The 15146-nt window shown below is 40.6% G+C and overlaps 1 protein-coding gene across 4 annotated transcripts in view; it reads left to right on the top strand.

Moving 5' to 3' along the window:
- The window catches only part of LOC306976122 (periostin-like), a 75319-nt gene that overhangs the window by 50052 nt on the left and 10121 nt on the right, over nucleotides 1–15146 (top strand). For all 4 annotated transcript variants that reach the window (XM_079574003.1, XM_079574001.1, XM_079574002.1 and 1 more), the window contains exons 10-17: nucleotides 1729–1877; nucleotides 4077–4213; nucleotides 7082–7212; nucleotides 7276–7406; nucleotides 9764–9866; nucleotides 11065–11132; nucleotides 13031–13076; nucleotides 13156–13182. In XM_079574003.1, coding sequence (XP_079430129.1) covers nucleotides 1729–1877; nucleotides 4077–4213; nucleotides 7082–7212; nucleotides 7276–7406; nucleotides 9764–9866; nucleotides 11065–11132; nucleotides 13031–13076; nucleotides 13156–13182 — 792 coding nt within the window. The remainder of the gene's footprint in view (nucleotides 1–1728; nucleotides 1878–4076; nucleotides 4214–7081; nucleotides 7213–7275; nucleotides 7407–9763; nucleotides 9867–11064; nucleotides 11133–13030; nucleotides 13077–13155; nucleotides 13183–15146) is intronic.

Genomic DNA, 15146 nt, shown 5'->3' with positions numbered 1-15146 from the left:
AAAGATAAATATAAAATAATGTTTTTTAGTTTTGTTTTCCTAGAGCCGCCACCTTTATGCTCCGTCCACACCAAACTCGTTTTGGCGCCTCCAAAGCGTCAGGTTTACATTTAAAATACATGGAGGACGCGCCTCCGGGGGGCGTCAAGATGTCCCGCAGCGCGTCACGCGCCTCCTCCGCGGCGCGTTTTGAGGTTTTTCGCGCTTGGTGAGCGTTTGACGCGCCTCCAGGGCGTCGAGCGCGGCCGACGCTCGAGTTGGGAAATGTTGAACTTGTTGGTGAAATTCGCGAGCGTCGACCAATCAGGAGCTTTCTCCCCATAGTGACGTACGTTGTAGCTAAGCCACCGGGGCAGATTCTACGCCAGCCCCACAGATGTCAACAAGTCGCAAGTCACGGACGTAGCTTCTTTGTGAACCGGAGCTACAGCCGCTCTGGGACTTTTTTTTTTAAGAAAGACACATCAGTGCTTCTTTATCTAAACACCAGGATTAAAAGCGGCGGAAGTACCGTTGAAAGCGACTCTCGTCCGAGCGCAGCTCCTGGAGCAAATGGTGAAACTCGCCAAACTGAGAACGCCTTCGGACGATCTCATGAATCCAGACACGGCGCCGACGAGCCCGTAGACGACGTTGTCTGGCTTTATGAAGCAATAAAAGCCAAGCCACTCTCTCTATGTCATCCATGTTGATAACTGATAACTGATAACGGCTCCCAACGCGGTCCACGACGACGCTCTTGACGCGCGTCGAGAGCGTCTTGACGCTTGGTAACGAGCGTCTGACTTGAATGAGCACAGGCGTCCAACAACGGGCGTGACGCGCGTTTTTGACGCCCAAATCGAGTTTGGTGTGGACGGAGCATAAGGTTTGAGCACCTGAATGATCCCCTGGTAGGGTCTCCCAGGGCAAACAGGTCCGAGGTGACGGGTCAGACAAAGAGCGGTTCAGAAGCTCCTTACTAGAGACCAACAGGCCCGGTTTGAATCGTGAGGCTGTCCTTCTGTGGACCCACCACCTGCAGGAGGCGCCATAAGGGGCCGGTGCAATGTGATTTGGGCGGCTCCAACAGCTGCTCCCACAACCCAGAAACAGAAAAGTGGAAGAAAATGGATGGATGGATGGTTTCTAGCAGTTTTTCTGTCAGTGCCCCAGCCCCTGTATATTTGGCTTCGCCCCTGCTCAAAGTAGATTCTGCACCGCCTTCAGTCCCGCTGTCACTGGGCTCTGTGTGGCTGCTGAAAATAGCCTCTAAATGCTGTAACTTTTATGAGATTTCTGTCATTAATCCAGCTCTTACACATCGTGGTTCTGGAGGCTCCTGTCTGCGCTGGAGCTTCAGTACATTGTTTGGAACGTTTTCTGTCCGTAATAAATGTCTATGAATCTTCACCTCTTCACTCACTGTAGAAAACCTTTAATGCATCCAAAGAAACACACATTTCCTCCTGCTTTTTCCCGCTGTTTTGATTAGACTCGCTCCTGAAGCCGAAAAAGAATGTGGCCTATTACCGTATGTAAACATAGATGCGCTGTTTCACTCAAATAAATAATAACTATAAAGTCACAGCAAGTTATTGAGAGTCATTGAGTCAACAAACAAACAAACAATAAACTCCCACCTCTGCTAAATAAAACGCCCCTGTCCCTTTCAGATGTGGTTGTATGGTAGAAACCGTATGAGACCGTCCGTATGAAGATGAAATGACATTGGCGTTTGCTCCACAGATGAGGTGATGTCCATCGACCAGAGTGTGCTGAGGCTCATCCTGGAGAACCACATCCTGAAGAACAAGTTCACCCTGGGGCAGCTGTACAACGGGCAGCGGCTGGAGACTCTGGGAGGGCGGTACCTGCGCGTCTTCATCTACCGCACGGTGAGCAACGCACTGGGAGTCAGGGGGAACGTGGGACGAGCTGCAGTTTGCTGTTTGGTTTGATGGGACCTGAAGAGAGGGGATGAGGAATGATCATTACAAACCGTCTATGTTATATGAGTCTAATAAGCTGCAAAATCTACAGTTTAACCAGTTCAGGGACGACCTCATGAAGCTCATTGAGAAAATGCCAATTATAAAAGTTAGTTTACTACACAATCCCATGGTTTCATTCATAGTTTGCCGGCCACCATTCTTAGAGTCTGGCTATCAGTGAAAAACATAATTTCTCATCAATTAATGGGGCATAGCTTGCTTTTGGATACAACTGCATTGATATTTCCCTTTCTATAGCTTAAAATAATATGTGTAAATAGAAAACACACTCTTATGTGTCACTTACTTTAGAGGGGAATTTGTCTCTATATATTTTTCTGGTTAGACTGAATAATCCAGTAGGAAATGTCGTGGGGAAGAGTGGGGAGAGAAATTGACCACATTTTCAGAGCCAGTAGGTGAACTCTGTCCATGCCCCTGAAAAGAAACACTAGGCTATCAGACATAGTGTAAAATGAGTTACTAGTTAAGGGCCTATCTCACCAGCCTGGAGACTAGTTGGAGACTAGAGTCGTCACTGGTCACGGAGATGTCTCTGAGACGTCCCCTGGCAATAAGGTGAATCTCCAGGTGAAAACTAACAGGTTTGATAAAGTCTCCATGTGGTTTCCAAACGGTCTCTGAGAGGTCTCCCTGGTCTTAAGCAGTTGTGTTGCAAACACCATATCTTGTCCTCAATCTGTGAGACGTTTCTGTGACGTCCCTGCAATGTCTCCGAGACCTGTCGGATACAAAGAATATCTCAAAGAGACTTCATACGACTCTTTGAGATCTTTGTGTCTGACAGGTCTCGGAGACATTGCAGGGACGTCACAGAAACGTCTCACAGGTTGAGGACGACAGTGTTAGTAACGTTGCCACAACTGTTTGAGACCAAGTAGAAGTTTTGGAGACCATGCGGAGACTCCGCTGTAATCAAAACTGTAACCCGGTAACTAAAAACTTGCCTCATAAAGAGCAAGTAAGACATTTTCTTTGTCATAGAGTCTCTCACAGTCCACTGGTTAAGTTTGATTTCCCAAGAGCGGACGACAGCCTGAACAAGTAGTAAACTTCGTTACGTTCATTGTGTCTACTTGTGTTACAGTATCACTTTTCCGGTTTGTTTTGTCAGACACTAAGGTTAGAGATGTTGAAAGTCTTTTACCTTTACATGTTTCAGCGCCATCTGCAGGCCGTCACCAGAAGCATCACCGGCGTGCGGTGACGTGTCACTTATCAGCTGTTTGGGTGTCCCAGGTGTGGGACAGGAGAAACTCCTGCGTCCCGGTTGATGGTGTCGGTGTCCGTTTCCTGATATATGGCTTCTTTTATCCAGCGCTTGAATTTGTTGGTTTCCGATCCAATGACCCGAGCCTCAGGCTCCCACACCTGGGACACCCTCCTCCAATGATTACGCCCCCTGTCGCCCTGAATGCACCGGGCGACAGGGGGCGTGGCCAGTCTGCCGGACCTGTTGGGACCGTCAGACTGGTCACGCCTCGGAATTAAGAACAGCTGATAAGTGACTCGTCACCGCACGCCGGTGATACTTCTGATGACGGCCTGCAGATGGCGCTGAAACATGAAAAGGTAAAAAAATTTCAGCATCTCTAACCCTAGTGTCTGACAAAATGAACCCAAAAAGTGATACTGAACAAGTATTAGTCATAGTCATAGTTGCTTTAGTTTTTCCTTACTCACTAAATTCTACATAGATCTAAACTTCGAAATAGATCCACGTAAGGGCCTTACTGTACTGCTTGAATACGGTAGTTTTATGATGCAGTTTCATGAGGAAAAGATTTAAATAATGAAACAGTTATAAGTAGATTTATTCATAGATTTTCAGCCTTACACCCAAAGAATCTCAGAAATGTTAAATTGCCATAACCACCTCTTGAGCCTTGGTATCCTACAGGGGAAAATAAACGTTGTGGTCTCTTGTTTTGGGGGTCTGTTGCTCTTTCTCCGCTTGTTTTGCCTCGTCCCGAGAACATACTGTTTTCAAACCATATAACCTCCTATGCATGTGCTTTCCATCACTGTTTCTGGAGCCTGAACATGACCTAATCCTTCCCCTGTGGTCGGAATCGTTGGCAGTCCGTGTGCATCGAGAACTCCTGTCTGGTCCGGGGCAGCAAGGAGGGGAGCAACGGCGCCCTCCATCTGATGAGGACCCTGCTCAAACCGGCGGAAAGCTCCATGTACCAGATCCTCAGCGAACACGGCGGGTTCAAGTAAGTCCAACGGCCGCGCGGACAGAGCTTTCCATCGCCGGTGGAGCTGAGCCAAAGCAGTTAAAGCCGTCTGTAGATCCCATGAGAAGCGGGTTTTCTGTGGAGCTTTCACATCAGAGCAAAGAGTCTTGTTTAAAGCTGTTATCCTTCTACTTCCGTGCAGCAGAGGATCAACATTTAGTCTTAAGTGAACAACGGAGCCAGGGGAAAATGCAATGGTCTCCGAAAGGCATGAAGTTACAGATGAGACTTTCCCATAACATTCAAAGCATATCTGGTTTTATTTTCAGAGCTATTTCAGGCCACAGCAAAAGTTAAAACCTCAAGTATCAAAACGTTAAACGCTCTTCTAGACAGCCAAGAGTCTTTCGTTTGCCCCTTTCGTCCTTACAAAACTCCTCCAGAATTATGGGCTGACTTGCACACACATGGTCTTTGGAGATTCATCCACAGATCTTCAGCGATGTTTGAAATAAATGACAATTAAAAATGTGTGAAGTCACGATCTGGACATATTATATATTGTTGCGTTTCTATTCGTTCACGGGGGTGTGGTGTTGTGTTGCGTTTGACAAAGCAGAGCGGCTTCCCACGGAAAGATTGAAACAGTTGAGATTTGAACGTTTCTCTGAGTTTTTAAATGGTTAAAATCGGTCCAAGGACGACTGAGAAACATCCTGTTAAAGTCTTCAATCTGAGAACCAGGCTGTTTAAATGGTGTTTCAAAATGTGTCAATAATGTTGTTGTTGAAAATTGACTTGAAATGAATATATTTTGCCATTTGCCTCTTCCCAGAACATTAGTGTCTGTCCAGGGAGGAGAGAGGAGTTCATCAGAAAGGAGAGAAAAAAAAAAATTACGCTTGAGACTTAGACTTACTCATACTATATAATATAATATTATATATTATATTTCTTTCTGTTCTATTTATGTCACATTTTTGTTGCATTTTTCCAGCTTTATGTTGGGTTTTAGTTGCTTTTTTGACCATTTTTTTCTGCTTTTTTGACCAGTTTTTTCTGCTTTTTTAATCATTTTTTCTGCTTTTTAACCATTTGTTTCTGCTTTATTGACGATTGTTTTCAGCTTTTTTTTTACCAGTTTTTTCTGCTTTTTTGACAATTTCTTCTGCTTTTTTTAAACATTTTTTTCAGCTTTTTAACATTTTTTTCTGCTTTTTTTTACCAGTTTTTTCTGCGTTTTAGAAAAAAAATCTGCTTTTTTGACATTTTTTTTCATATTTTTTAACAATTTTTTCTGCTTTTTTTAGCCATTTTTTTCAGCTTTTTTGACCATTTTTTTTCTGCTTTATTGAAAACAAATTCTGCTTTTTTTTTACTTGAGACTTAGACTTACTCATACTATATACTATAATATAGATAGATTGATGTAGTTTAAGCTAAATTAATATATAAAGTAAAGAGATAAAGTAAAATAAAAAAATAAAGTAAAAATCATGAAATCAACTGGAGTTTCATATAAAACTAATCTAAATGAATAAGGTGCTAAACTTAAACCATGACAAAATAATAATAATCTATGTACAGATGTAACGTACCCGTGTTTTGTTGTATAAAACAAAAAATAGTGGGAATGTGTGTATATATATGTGTAGAAACTTATATGTGTGTAATATCTGCTCATACAGGAGGCTGCAAAATTCACACTGCTGACACAAATTAAGACTTTTATTATTTTATTATTATTTTATTATTGATTTAACTATTTATTTATCTGTTTTGCCGCTGTTTTCTCCTCCTTTGTTTTTTTTTCTGTTTATTGTTAAGAAAAAAAAATTGAAAATAAATAGAAAAAAAAGAAAAGAAAGGAGAGAGTTGCATTAAATGCTTATTATCTCCAAATCTAGAAAAAAAAAACAGTGATTTTGATCCAAACTAGCCGCTATTTAGCTTAGATTTCTCAGGAACCGAGGCACTTCCGAGCAACTGTTTTCACCTAGGCAGAGCTTAGAGTCTCGTCTTTCAAACGAGCCCCATCATGTGTCCATAGCTATAACATAGAACACGCTGCGGTGCTACAAATATCATGAAAAACGGCACTCTACAGCTAAATCCCCAAAGCAGTGTGGCCTCAATTTGTTAACTTCAGCTTTGTCACAGATGGCTTCACGTTTTCCTCCAGAATTTGTTGGAAATTAATTTAAACCATTCAATTTAAACCCATGAAATGGCATCAATACAACCCCAAACGATGACCAATCCACCCCCATGAAGCTTAACAAGTTGGATAGATGTTATTTTCGTAAAATAAAATATAAAATATCGTTTGTAGTGAAAAACAAAAGCATTTTACGCAAATAACATCTATCCAACGGATCTTTGCTACAGAGTGAGCAAAGATCCGTTTGGGGAGGAAAACGCATTGAATTTAGTTTAGGCAGCAGCTCAGAAACTGTTCTCAGCTACTTCTGACTTCCCTAGTTTGGAAATGAGGTAAATAAGATGAAGTTCTGGTTGAGTCCCAGTGTAATTCCTGCTTCAGACTTGCTGGAGACCTGCCAGTCCTAGAGTGCAAGTGCAGGTGTTTTCTCTTGGCAGGAAAGCAGGAAAGCATCAGCCTTCTGACGCCTAAGGAGCGAGACTGTTTCAGCTCCTGCTCGGGGGCAGGTCCTTCCCCGTCCCACCAGGACCTTTGTGGTTTACTTAGTTAGAAACGTACCTGCTCTGTTCGTCTTTGGTGTGAAGCTCGTTTTGACTTTGTGTTGCTTCTTTCTAAAAGCCCTTGTTGAATCAAAATAGTACGACAAGAATGTTATTTTAATGTCTCTTTGTGGAGCACATAGAAGCTCAGATGATGTTCTGTCTAAGATTGTGTGTAAGGTCTTCTTCTGACTCCTCGTGTCGTAGGATCTTCTTGTCCCTGATGGAGTCGGCCGGTTTGACTGATCTGCTCAGACAGGAGGGAGACTACACTCTTTTCGCCCCGTCCGACAAAGCCTTCGCCAGCTTGAGCAGCAGCGACATGGCCCTCCTGAAGAGTAAGTCCTCCACATCCTGCCATATCTCCTGGACTGAAGACTGAACGCCGGCTTTGTTTGCAGAGGACATGAACGCGCTCAGGACCTTCCTCCTGTATCACTTCAACCACGGCGTGTTCATCGGGGGCGGGATGGAGTTTGGGGTCACCAACCTGCTCAAGTCGATCCAGGGCAGCAACCTCCGGGTCGTGGCGGTGAGTGTCCCTTCAGCTCGATAGGACCGGAAATGGAGCAGGAATTTTGATTGAACTTTAACCTCTTAACTCCCGCTATAATGTTCAGCTTTCCCCAAATCTGAAAGCTTCTTGGCTGGAGAGTTCAGTCTGTAGGCCTCAATGCCTCATCTGTAAGCTAGACTGCGTCGTTATCATGGTGGCACTTTCTTTGCTCTATTTATGTCACATTTTTGTTGCATTTTTCCAGCTTTTTGTCGGGTTTTAGTTGCTTTTTTGACAATTTTTTCTGCTTTTTTGACCTTTTTTTTCATATTTTTTAATCATTTTTTCTGCTTTTTAACCATTTTTTTCATATTTTTAACCATTTTTTCTGCTTTTTTTAAACCATTTTTTTCAGCTTTTTAACATTTTTTTTCTGCTTTATTGACAATTTTTTTCAGCTTTTTTTTTACCACTTTTTTCTGCTTTTTTGACATTTTTTTTCTGCTTTTTTTAGACCATTTTTTTTCCATATTTTTTAACCATTTTTTTCTGCTTTTTTTTTACCACTTTTTTCTGCTTTTTTGACAATTTTTTCTGCTTTTTTTTTAGACCATTTTTGCATATTCTTTAACAATTTTTTCAGCTTTTTTTTAACCATTTTTTTCAGCTTTTTAACAATTTTTTTCTGCTTTATTGACAATTGTTTTCATATTTTTTAAACATATTTTCTGCTTTTTTGACTATTTTTTCTGCTTTTTTGACAATTTTTTTCATATTTTTAACCATTTTTTTCTGCTTTATTTACATTTTTTTTCAGCTTTTTTTCACCATTTTTTTCTGCTTTATTGACTTTTTTTTCTGCTTTTTTTTTAACCAGTTTTTGCCACTTTCTTGTAAGTGTTCTATGGCGTTTTTGTAACTTTCTCGTTTGTTTACATCTCGTTTTCATTTCTATTTTGGTGCTTATTTTCAAGAAGCTTTTAGATTTGGGGAAAGCCTAAAACTGAAGAAAATGTGCTCGGTTCAGGTGAGACTTAAGAGGTTAAAGGGATGTAGAGAAAGAGTCAATTAATTCTCAAACTTACTCTCCTACCGAAGAAAATGTACTTGAAATGGTGTTTTGTCTTAATTTCAGTGCAAAAATACTCCTTCCACTGGAACATTTATGTACTTGGAAAGTACTTGTGGAGATCTTGCTATGTGCAGGGCTCAGGTTCTGTTCTGTACTTTTGTTTCACACCGATGTCGAGGGATTAAGGATTTTGATTGGCTGATACCACAATATGGATATGCTGAAATTTTGAGCCGATATTTTAGGCCAATTTTTAAAATGTCTCATCGATAATCCTCTGTGTAAAGCTTCTGAACTGTAAAATGTGTCAGTGTTGAACTGTGACTGCAGGGGGCACTTTATTAGAGGCATAGGGCTGATCTGTTAAGGATATTCATGTTTAGTCCTTCAGAGGAAATGAAAGGGGTAATGCACAACGAGGTGTCCATTATGAAACTGTTCATTGGGGCCTGTTTGCTTATGTTTTTAAGTCATGGGTCGCCTGCCCTGGTTTAGTCCCGCTTTAGTCCCGGTTTTACCTCGTCTGGCATGATCTCATCTCATCTCATGATCATTGTCGACTCATTTATCTCCCATTTCGTCCGTAAACAGATCTGTGCCTTCTCGAGTGTAGTTAGAGTCACTGTTATATTAAAAAGTGTGGAAAGAAAGACGAACACAGCCACAGTCTGATCCCGCTCCATTTTGTAAACAAAGGACGGAACAGGAAGTGGAGTTTAACCGACCAATCAGAGAAACGTGTTTCTTGTTCACAGTTTTTCCTGTAGACGGTTTCTATACATCGAACCGAGTCCCAGGTGTGAATGCGACCTTACCTTACTTTACTGATTGCTTGATTTTGAAAGTAGCTAAGTTAGATTACAAGTTACTTTATTAGTTCATTCATGAGCTGCTCACATCACCTCCCCCGCCCTCTCTTTCCTCCTACATTTATGTCGTGAGTTCTCTTCATGCTGAAAATGTTTCTGTTGCATGTGTTGGGAAAATAACTAACTTGGAAAAGTAAGTTTAATCTGATTACTGGTCTGGAAAAAAGTAATGCGTCATAACTTGTGACTGAAAAAAGTAATCAGATTAGAGTACTGGCATTACTGTATATAAAACACAACGCACTGTTTTCCACCGGGATGTTTCTCAGCTCTTGAGGCCTAGGAAGTTGTGGGAGGCTCGTTTTAAAGCCCTCTCGGGAATCTCAACCAAGAGGACTGAGCTCTTCTACTTGTTTACACATTTCCTTTTGTTTAGGCTCTTGGTTTTGGAAGGTCAAATATTTAATGAGTTGCTTTTTCCCCATGTGACTGTGGCCCTGTGTCCCCTTCAGACCAACAGCAGTGTGTCTGTGAACTCTGTCCCGGTGGGAGAGCCCGACATCATGACAACCAACGGAGTGGTCCACTTCATCGACCAAGCCCTCTATCCCGCAGGTTAGTTAACCCCTTAACTCCCACCTGAGCCGAGCACATTTTCTCCAGTTTGGCTTTACCCCAGTCCTAAAGCTTCTGGAAAAAAAGCTGTGAAAATAGCAACAAAACTGAGACGAAAACAATGATGGAAATGTGACAAAAAAGTGACGAAAAATTGATGAAAAAGTGGCAAAAATGTCACAAGAAATCGACAAGAAATCGACAAAAAATTGACGAAATAATGACATAAATGTGACAAAAAAATGACAAAAAATGACAAAAAAAAAGACAAAAATGTGACAAAAAACGTACGAAAAAAAGGACAAAAAATTGATAAAAATTTGACAAAAAAATTACAAAAAATGGACAAAAAAATTACAAAAATGTGATAAAAAATTGACGAAAAAATGACAACATTTTTGTGAAAATAGCAACAAAACTGAGACGAAAACAATGATGGAAATGTGACAAAAAAGTGAGAAAACATTGACAAAAAAGTGACGAAAAATTGATGAAAAAGTGGCAAAAATGTCACAAAAATGTCACAAGAAATTGACAAGAAATGGACAAAAAATTGACGAAAAAATGACAAAAATGTGACAAAAAAATGACAAAAATGTGACCAAAAAAATGACCAAAATGTGACAAAAAAATGACCAAAATTTGATTTAAAAAAAATTACGAAAAAATGACAAAAATGTGACAAAAAATGTACGAAAAAAAGGACAAAAATTTAACACAAATTTGACAAAAAAATGACAAAAAAATGACAAAAAATGGACAAAAAAATGACAAAAAAGTGATAAAAAATAAACGAAAAAATGACAAAAATGTTGTGAAAATAGCAACAAAACTGAGACGAAAAAATTATGGAAATGTGACAGAAAAGTGAGAAAACATTGACAAAAAAGTGATGAAAAATTGATGAAAAAGTGGCAAAAATGTCACAAAAATGTCACAAGAAATCGACAAGAAATTGACAAAAAAATGGACAAAAAATGGACAAAAAAAAGACAAAAAAGTTACAAAAAAAATCTGATGACGTGAGGTAAAAGATCCTCTCGGTTCAGGCGGGAGTTAAGAGGTTAAATCCCACAAATGGCACGTTTATCTACATATATAACGTAAAGTGCAAAGTCCGAAGAGTCATCACATGTTATAAGACTGACTAAAACACAGGTAGAATGTGACTTAATAAAACTGTATGTCTGTCGTGCAGATATGCCGGTGGGAAGCCAAGAGCTGATCTCTCTGTTCAGACGATTCATCACGTACATGCAGTTCAAGGTACTGTTATCACTATTATGTTCTGTTCTAGATCCGGTTCTGTGGTTATTCTTTGAAAATCAGGCTCCACTCACTGAAAATGGTCCTGCAGTCCACCTCGGGCTGTGTCCTTTTTTATTTTTTTTTGGGTGTCCAGTACCTTAAAGCAACACCACAAAACATTCCACCTAATAAATGGAATAAAATGCATCCAGAAATATAAGAAAAAATGGTAAACAAACGTGTGCTGTGTCTCAGCTCTCCGGAAACTGTAACTTTACTGGGAGCAGGACATCTCCGGCTCGTCTCCATGAAGATGTCGACTAAAGGTGGACATATATGACAAATTTGACTACAAAGATCTTTAATAAAACTCTAGATAGGACATGGCTTTGGTAATTTGTCGGAATATTAGTCTTAAGCTACATTTGTTCATGGATTTTCCTCTGTCAAACACTATTTCTATTTATATCAAATAGAACATTTGTTTCCTACTTCAAAACAGTATTTCTGTCCTTTTTAGCGCAAGGACTGCAGGAAGACTAGCTGGCTGTAAAGCACAGCTAATGGGGATCCTAGTAATAAACTAAACTAAACTAAACACAACATGACCAGTATTTATTGCACATGGGAGAGTGATACTGTGAATGCTTAACCACTGGACCCTGGGAATGAATGGGGAGAACGAGGCTAAACAACGACTAAAAAACGAGACATTTCAAAGAAATAACCTGATCCTGACTGAGCTATGAGACTTAAAGGGACTATATGGAGTTTAGAAATGTAAAAATTATATATTTTGCTCCCCCTACATGTTCCAGCCATGTCCTAATGTGTAGAATGAGCTCAGACCTGTTCACCACAACTGCCTCTAAAATCCTCAAAAAGGTGTTAATTCCGAAGTGCCGTCATGCACGAGCTTAATATATAAGCTGCAGTTACTCGTAAGACCTGAGGTGGCAGTAGTGTGTATAAAAAATATTAAACCAAACAAACAATGAGCGTATCTCACAATTGTGCCGTTGAATCAATGAAAATTTGGCTCCTGGTTTTTTATTTGGTCGCTATAGGGGTTAGCCTACAGTCACAAGATGGCCGCCACATTTGCCACGTCAACAAGTGTCATGTCTGATCTAAAGTTTTATTAAATATCCTTGTCTAAATAGGTGAGGTCATAGAAATAAAAAGGAGAAGCGGTGTTTGACCCTAGCGTTTGCGCACAATTAGCTATCCGGCTAGTCCGTTAGCATGCTCAATGTGTTTTTCCTATAGCCGTTAGCATTAGCATTGCGATGTTTCTTCATAATTTGCCATGAAACATCGCAAATTATGAATTATCCAGATGTTTTCAGCTGTTGTCAATCCATCAACCACATTTAGGTCAAAGCCTTGTTAGAAACAAACATAACGGAAAACAAAACGTGTGCATTTGTAGGAACAGGCTCATTTCTGTGGCCGAGGTCCTCATCCAAATCCCTTCTTTTACAACTCATGGCAGAAGTAGCATTTTCTGTGTTTTTCTAGCTGGTCATTAGGGGCATGTTTTGTATTGCTGGCAACAGTAAAGACGAACAAAACAAAAATCTAAGCCTCTTAAATTAGATATAAAAGTCTTGTTTTAGCTGAAACAACCAAGTCCTGCTGTCTCAAGACCGAACATAGCATTTTAAACCACACATTTATTACATTTTTCTTTGTACTATAAAACTTAACGGTTGCCAACCCTAATTGTGTGTTCATTTTCTTCCATACATATAGAGGCAGCTGTAGATTGCTTACAAATTTTTAAGGGAAATCCAATCTCTATGGAGCAATACCAGACTGCCTCTCTCTGTATTGAATACCAGTTAATTGGAGGTTCTTTGTATTGAAAAGATTACATTTTTAATTAAGTTTAACGTTTTTTAAAATGTCCGCAGTTCATCTCCGGATTCCGGTATCAGGAAATTCCCCTCACGTTTTTGAGTAAGTCACCAAAGTTCTATGCCCAGGAAAGCACTTTTATTACGGATTGTTAAACATGTAATATGTTTTGTGTTGACAGAGACGATCATCACTCGGGTCGAAACAGGTAAAACCCTCCATAACTTCGTCATAAAAGTATTTGAGGAGCGCAAACCGTCAAAGCATCAACACTTTTGTTATTAACGCTTCACAGAGTCTAGTATTTACGGTAATTACAGGCACGCTTACAGGATGTGGCATGTTGTTCTCCTCGATAAAAGGTTTTCTGCAGAAGCTTGAGTGATAATGTTACGCCTATGGGGAGTCAATTAGACACTGCCCGGACAGGGAATGAAGACACCGCCTGGATTAAGAACCTGAGCAGAGGAGTTTCATGCCCAAAGATTGACCAGTTCATCAAAAAGGTCATTAGATTAAAGGTGCATTATGCAACTTTTTACACGCGCAGACTGTAGAAGCATACCCGTCGCTGTGGGCGGGCCATAGGGGGCCGTGCCCGTCCCCCAAGATGCTCGTGCCCCCCCAGACACAGATGTGGTGTCGTCTACGTGATACGCAGGTATACGCCGTGTAACCACGAGAAGCCACGGAAAATTGGGCAAAGATAGGCTACGTATCACTCATTTGCGCAGTGTTACTTTTGCGCTTTCTGCCCGATTAGACCAGCCAGGGACGTGCACAGGTAGAGCCCAGGTGGTGCTCAAGCACCTGCCCCTTTGCCCTGTGCCCTTTAAGTGCCCTTCTCAAGACCTGTTTTTTTTCTCTCCCCAATATTAAGTGTTATTTCATTCATATTTCATTATTGTTGTTAGATATTTGCCCTACTAAGACAACATGTGCTGAAAATACAGTTTTAATGCGCAACAACTTCAAATCGCGCTTCATTCCTCCTCTGCCTCTCGAGCCGCGGCGGCGCTGACGCTCCTGATCCCAGAAGGGCAGCTGTGCTGTCCCCGTGTTTCCCCGTAAGATGGTACAGCCCATCTAAGACGCGGGAGTAAAGTAAACAAAGTAAATTCGAAAACTTTATAAACGAGCCAGCGTGACATGACTGGATTATTAAGGGTAAAGGAAACGAAAGGGACAACAGGGCGAGGACGTCAGCGCCGTCCGGATAAAGTCCGCGGTAAAAAGTCACTCACTTTAGCGGTTCTGTTTTGTCGCGCTATAAAATGTTCTGAAAATGAGCTGTATTACTCAGACTAAGTCAGGGCAGAGCGTAGACCAGGACAAGAGCAGAGTGAGCTGAGGTAAGGGAGAGAGAGGGGAGAGGAGGAGAGAGAAGGGTGAGGAGGTGCCTGGGTTCTGGACACTGTGCATCTGTGGGAGGATTATTGTTATTTAAGATATTTTTGACATGGACAAAGGAATGATATTGACAAACCAGATGTTTTAAGTGTAGGCTATAGTACCTTTCCATTTGGCCTATTTTATTTGTATTAGTGCTAATCTTAAGTGCAGAGCCTTGTGACAGTCCTACATTGTCCTCTAAAGTCTATCTAGTTTATTAATAGGTCCACATAATTGGACATTTTATGTTGCTGTGTTAATCAATGGTCTGTTAGTGTCACTAGTTACAGAAAAATCTTTTTTTTTTTTTTTTGCGGGGGTGCCCTTATGTCTTGGTTGAGCACCTGCCCCTCAAAATGTCTGTGCACGTCACTGAGACCAGCCCAAACTATTTCCTCCCCTGACACCGAGAGAGGGGACCGGCGGCATTTCACCCCTCTCTCTCTTTCTCTGACACGGTTCCCTCTAAGCTGCGCTCGCTCCCGTGTTGTCTGGGCACAAAATAAAACATAGCTGATATGATAGAGGAGTATTAACGATCATCCTCCGCTCTTAGACTCCACAATGTCGGCCTCTTTATGATGTTTCATTTTCCAAACATTTTTGTTGTTTTTTGTCACATTTTTATTTTCATTTTCAAAAAACAATAAAAATGTGACAAAAAAGTTTTTTGTCACATTTTTATTTATTTTTTGTCACATTTTTTATTTATATTTTTGTTACATTTTTATTGTTTTTTGAAAATAAAAATAAAAATGTGACAAAAAACAACAAAAATGT

Source organism: Gobius niger (assembly GCF_951799975.1).
Source record: "Gobius niger genome assembly, chromosome: 1".
In the NCBI taxonomy this organism is placed as follows: domain Eukaryota; kingdom Metazoa; phylum Chordata; class Actinopteri; order Gobiiformes; family Gobiidae; genus Gobius; species Gobius niger.
The sequence above is the reverse complement of the archived record's forward strand: the minus strand, read 5'-3'. Positions and strand labels throughout refer to the sequence as shown.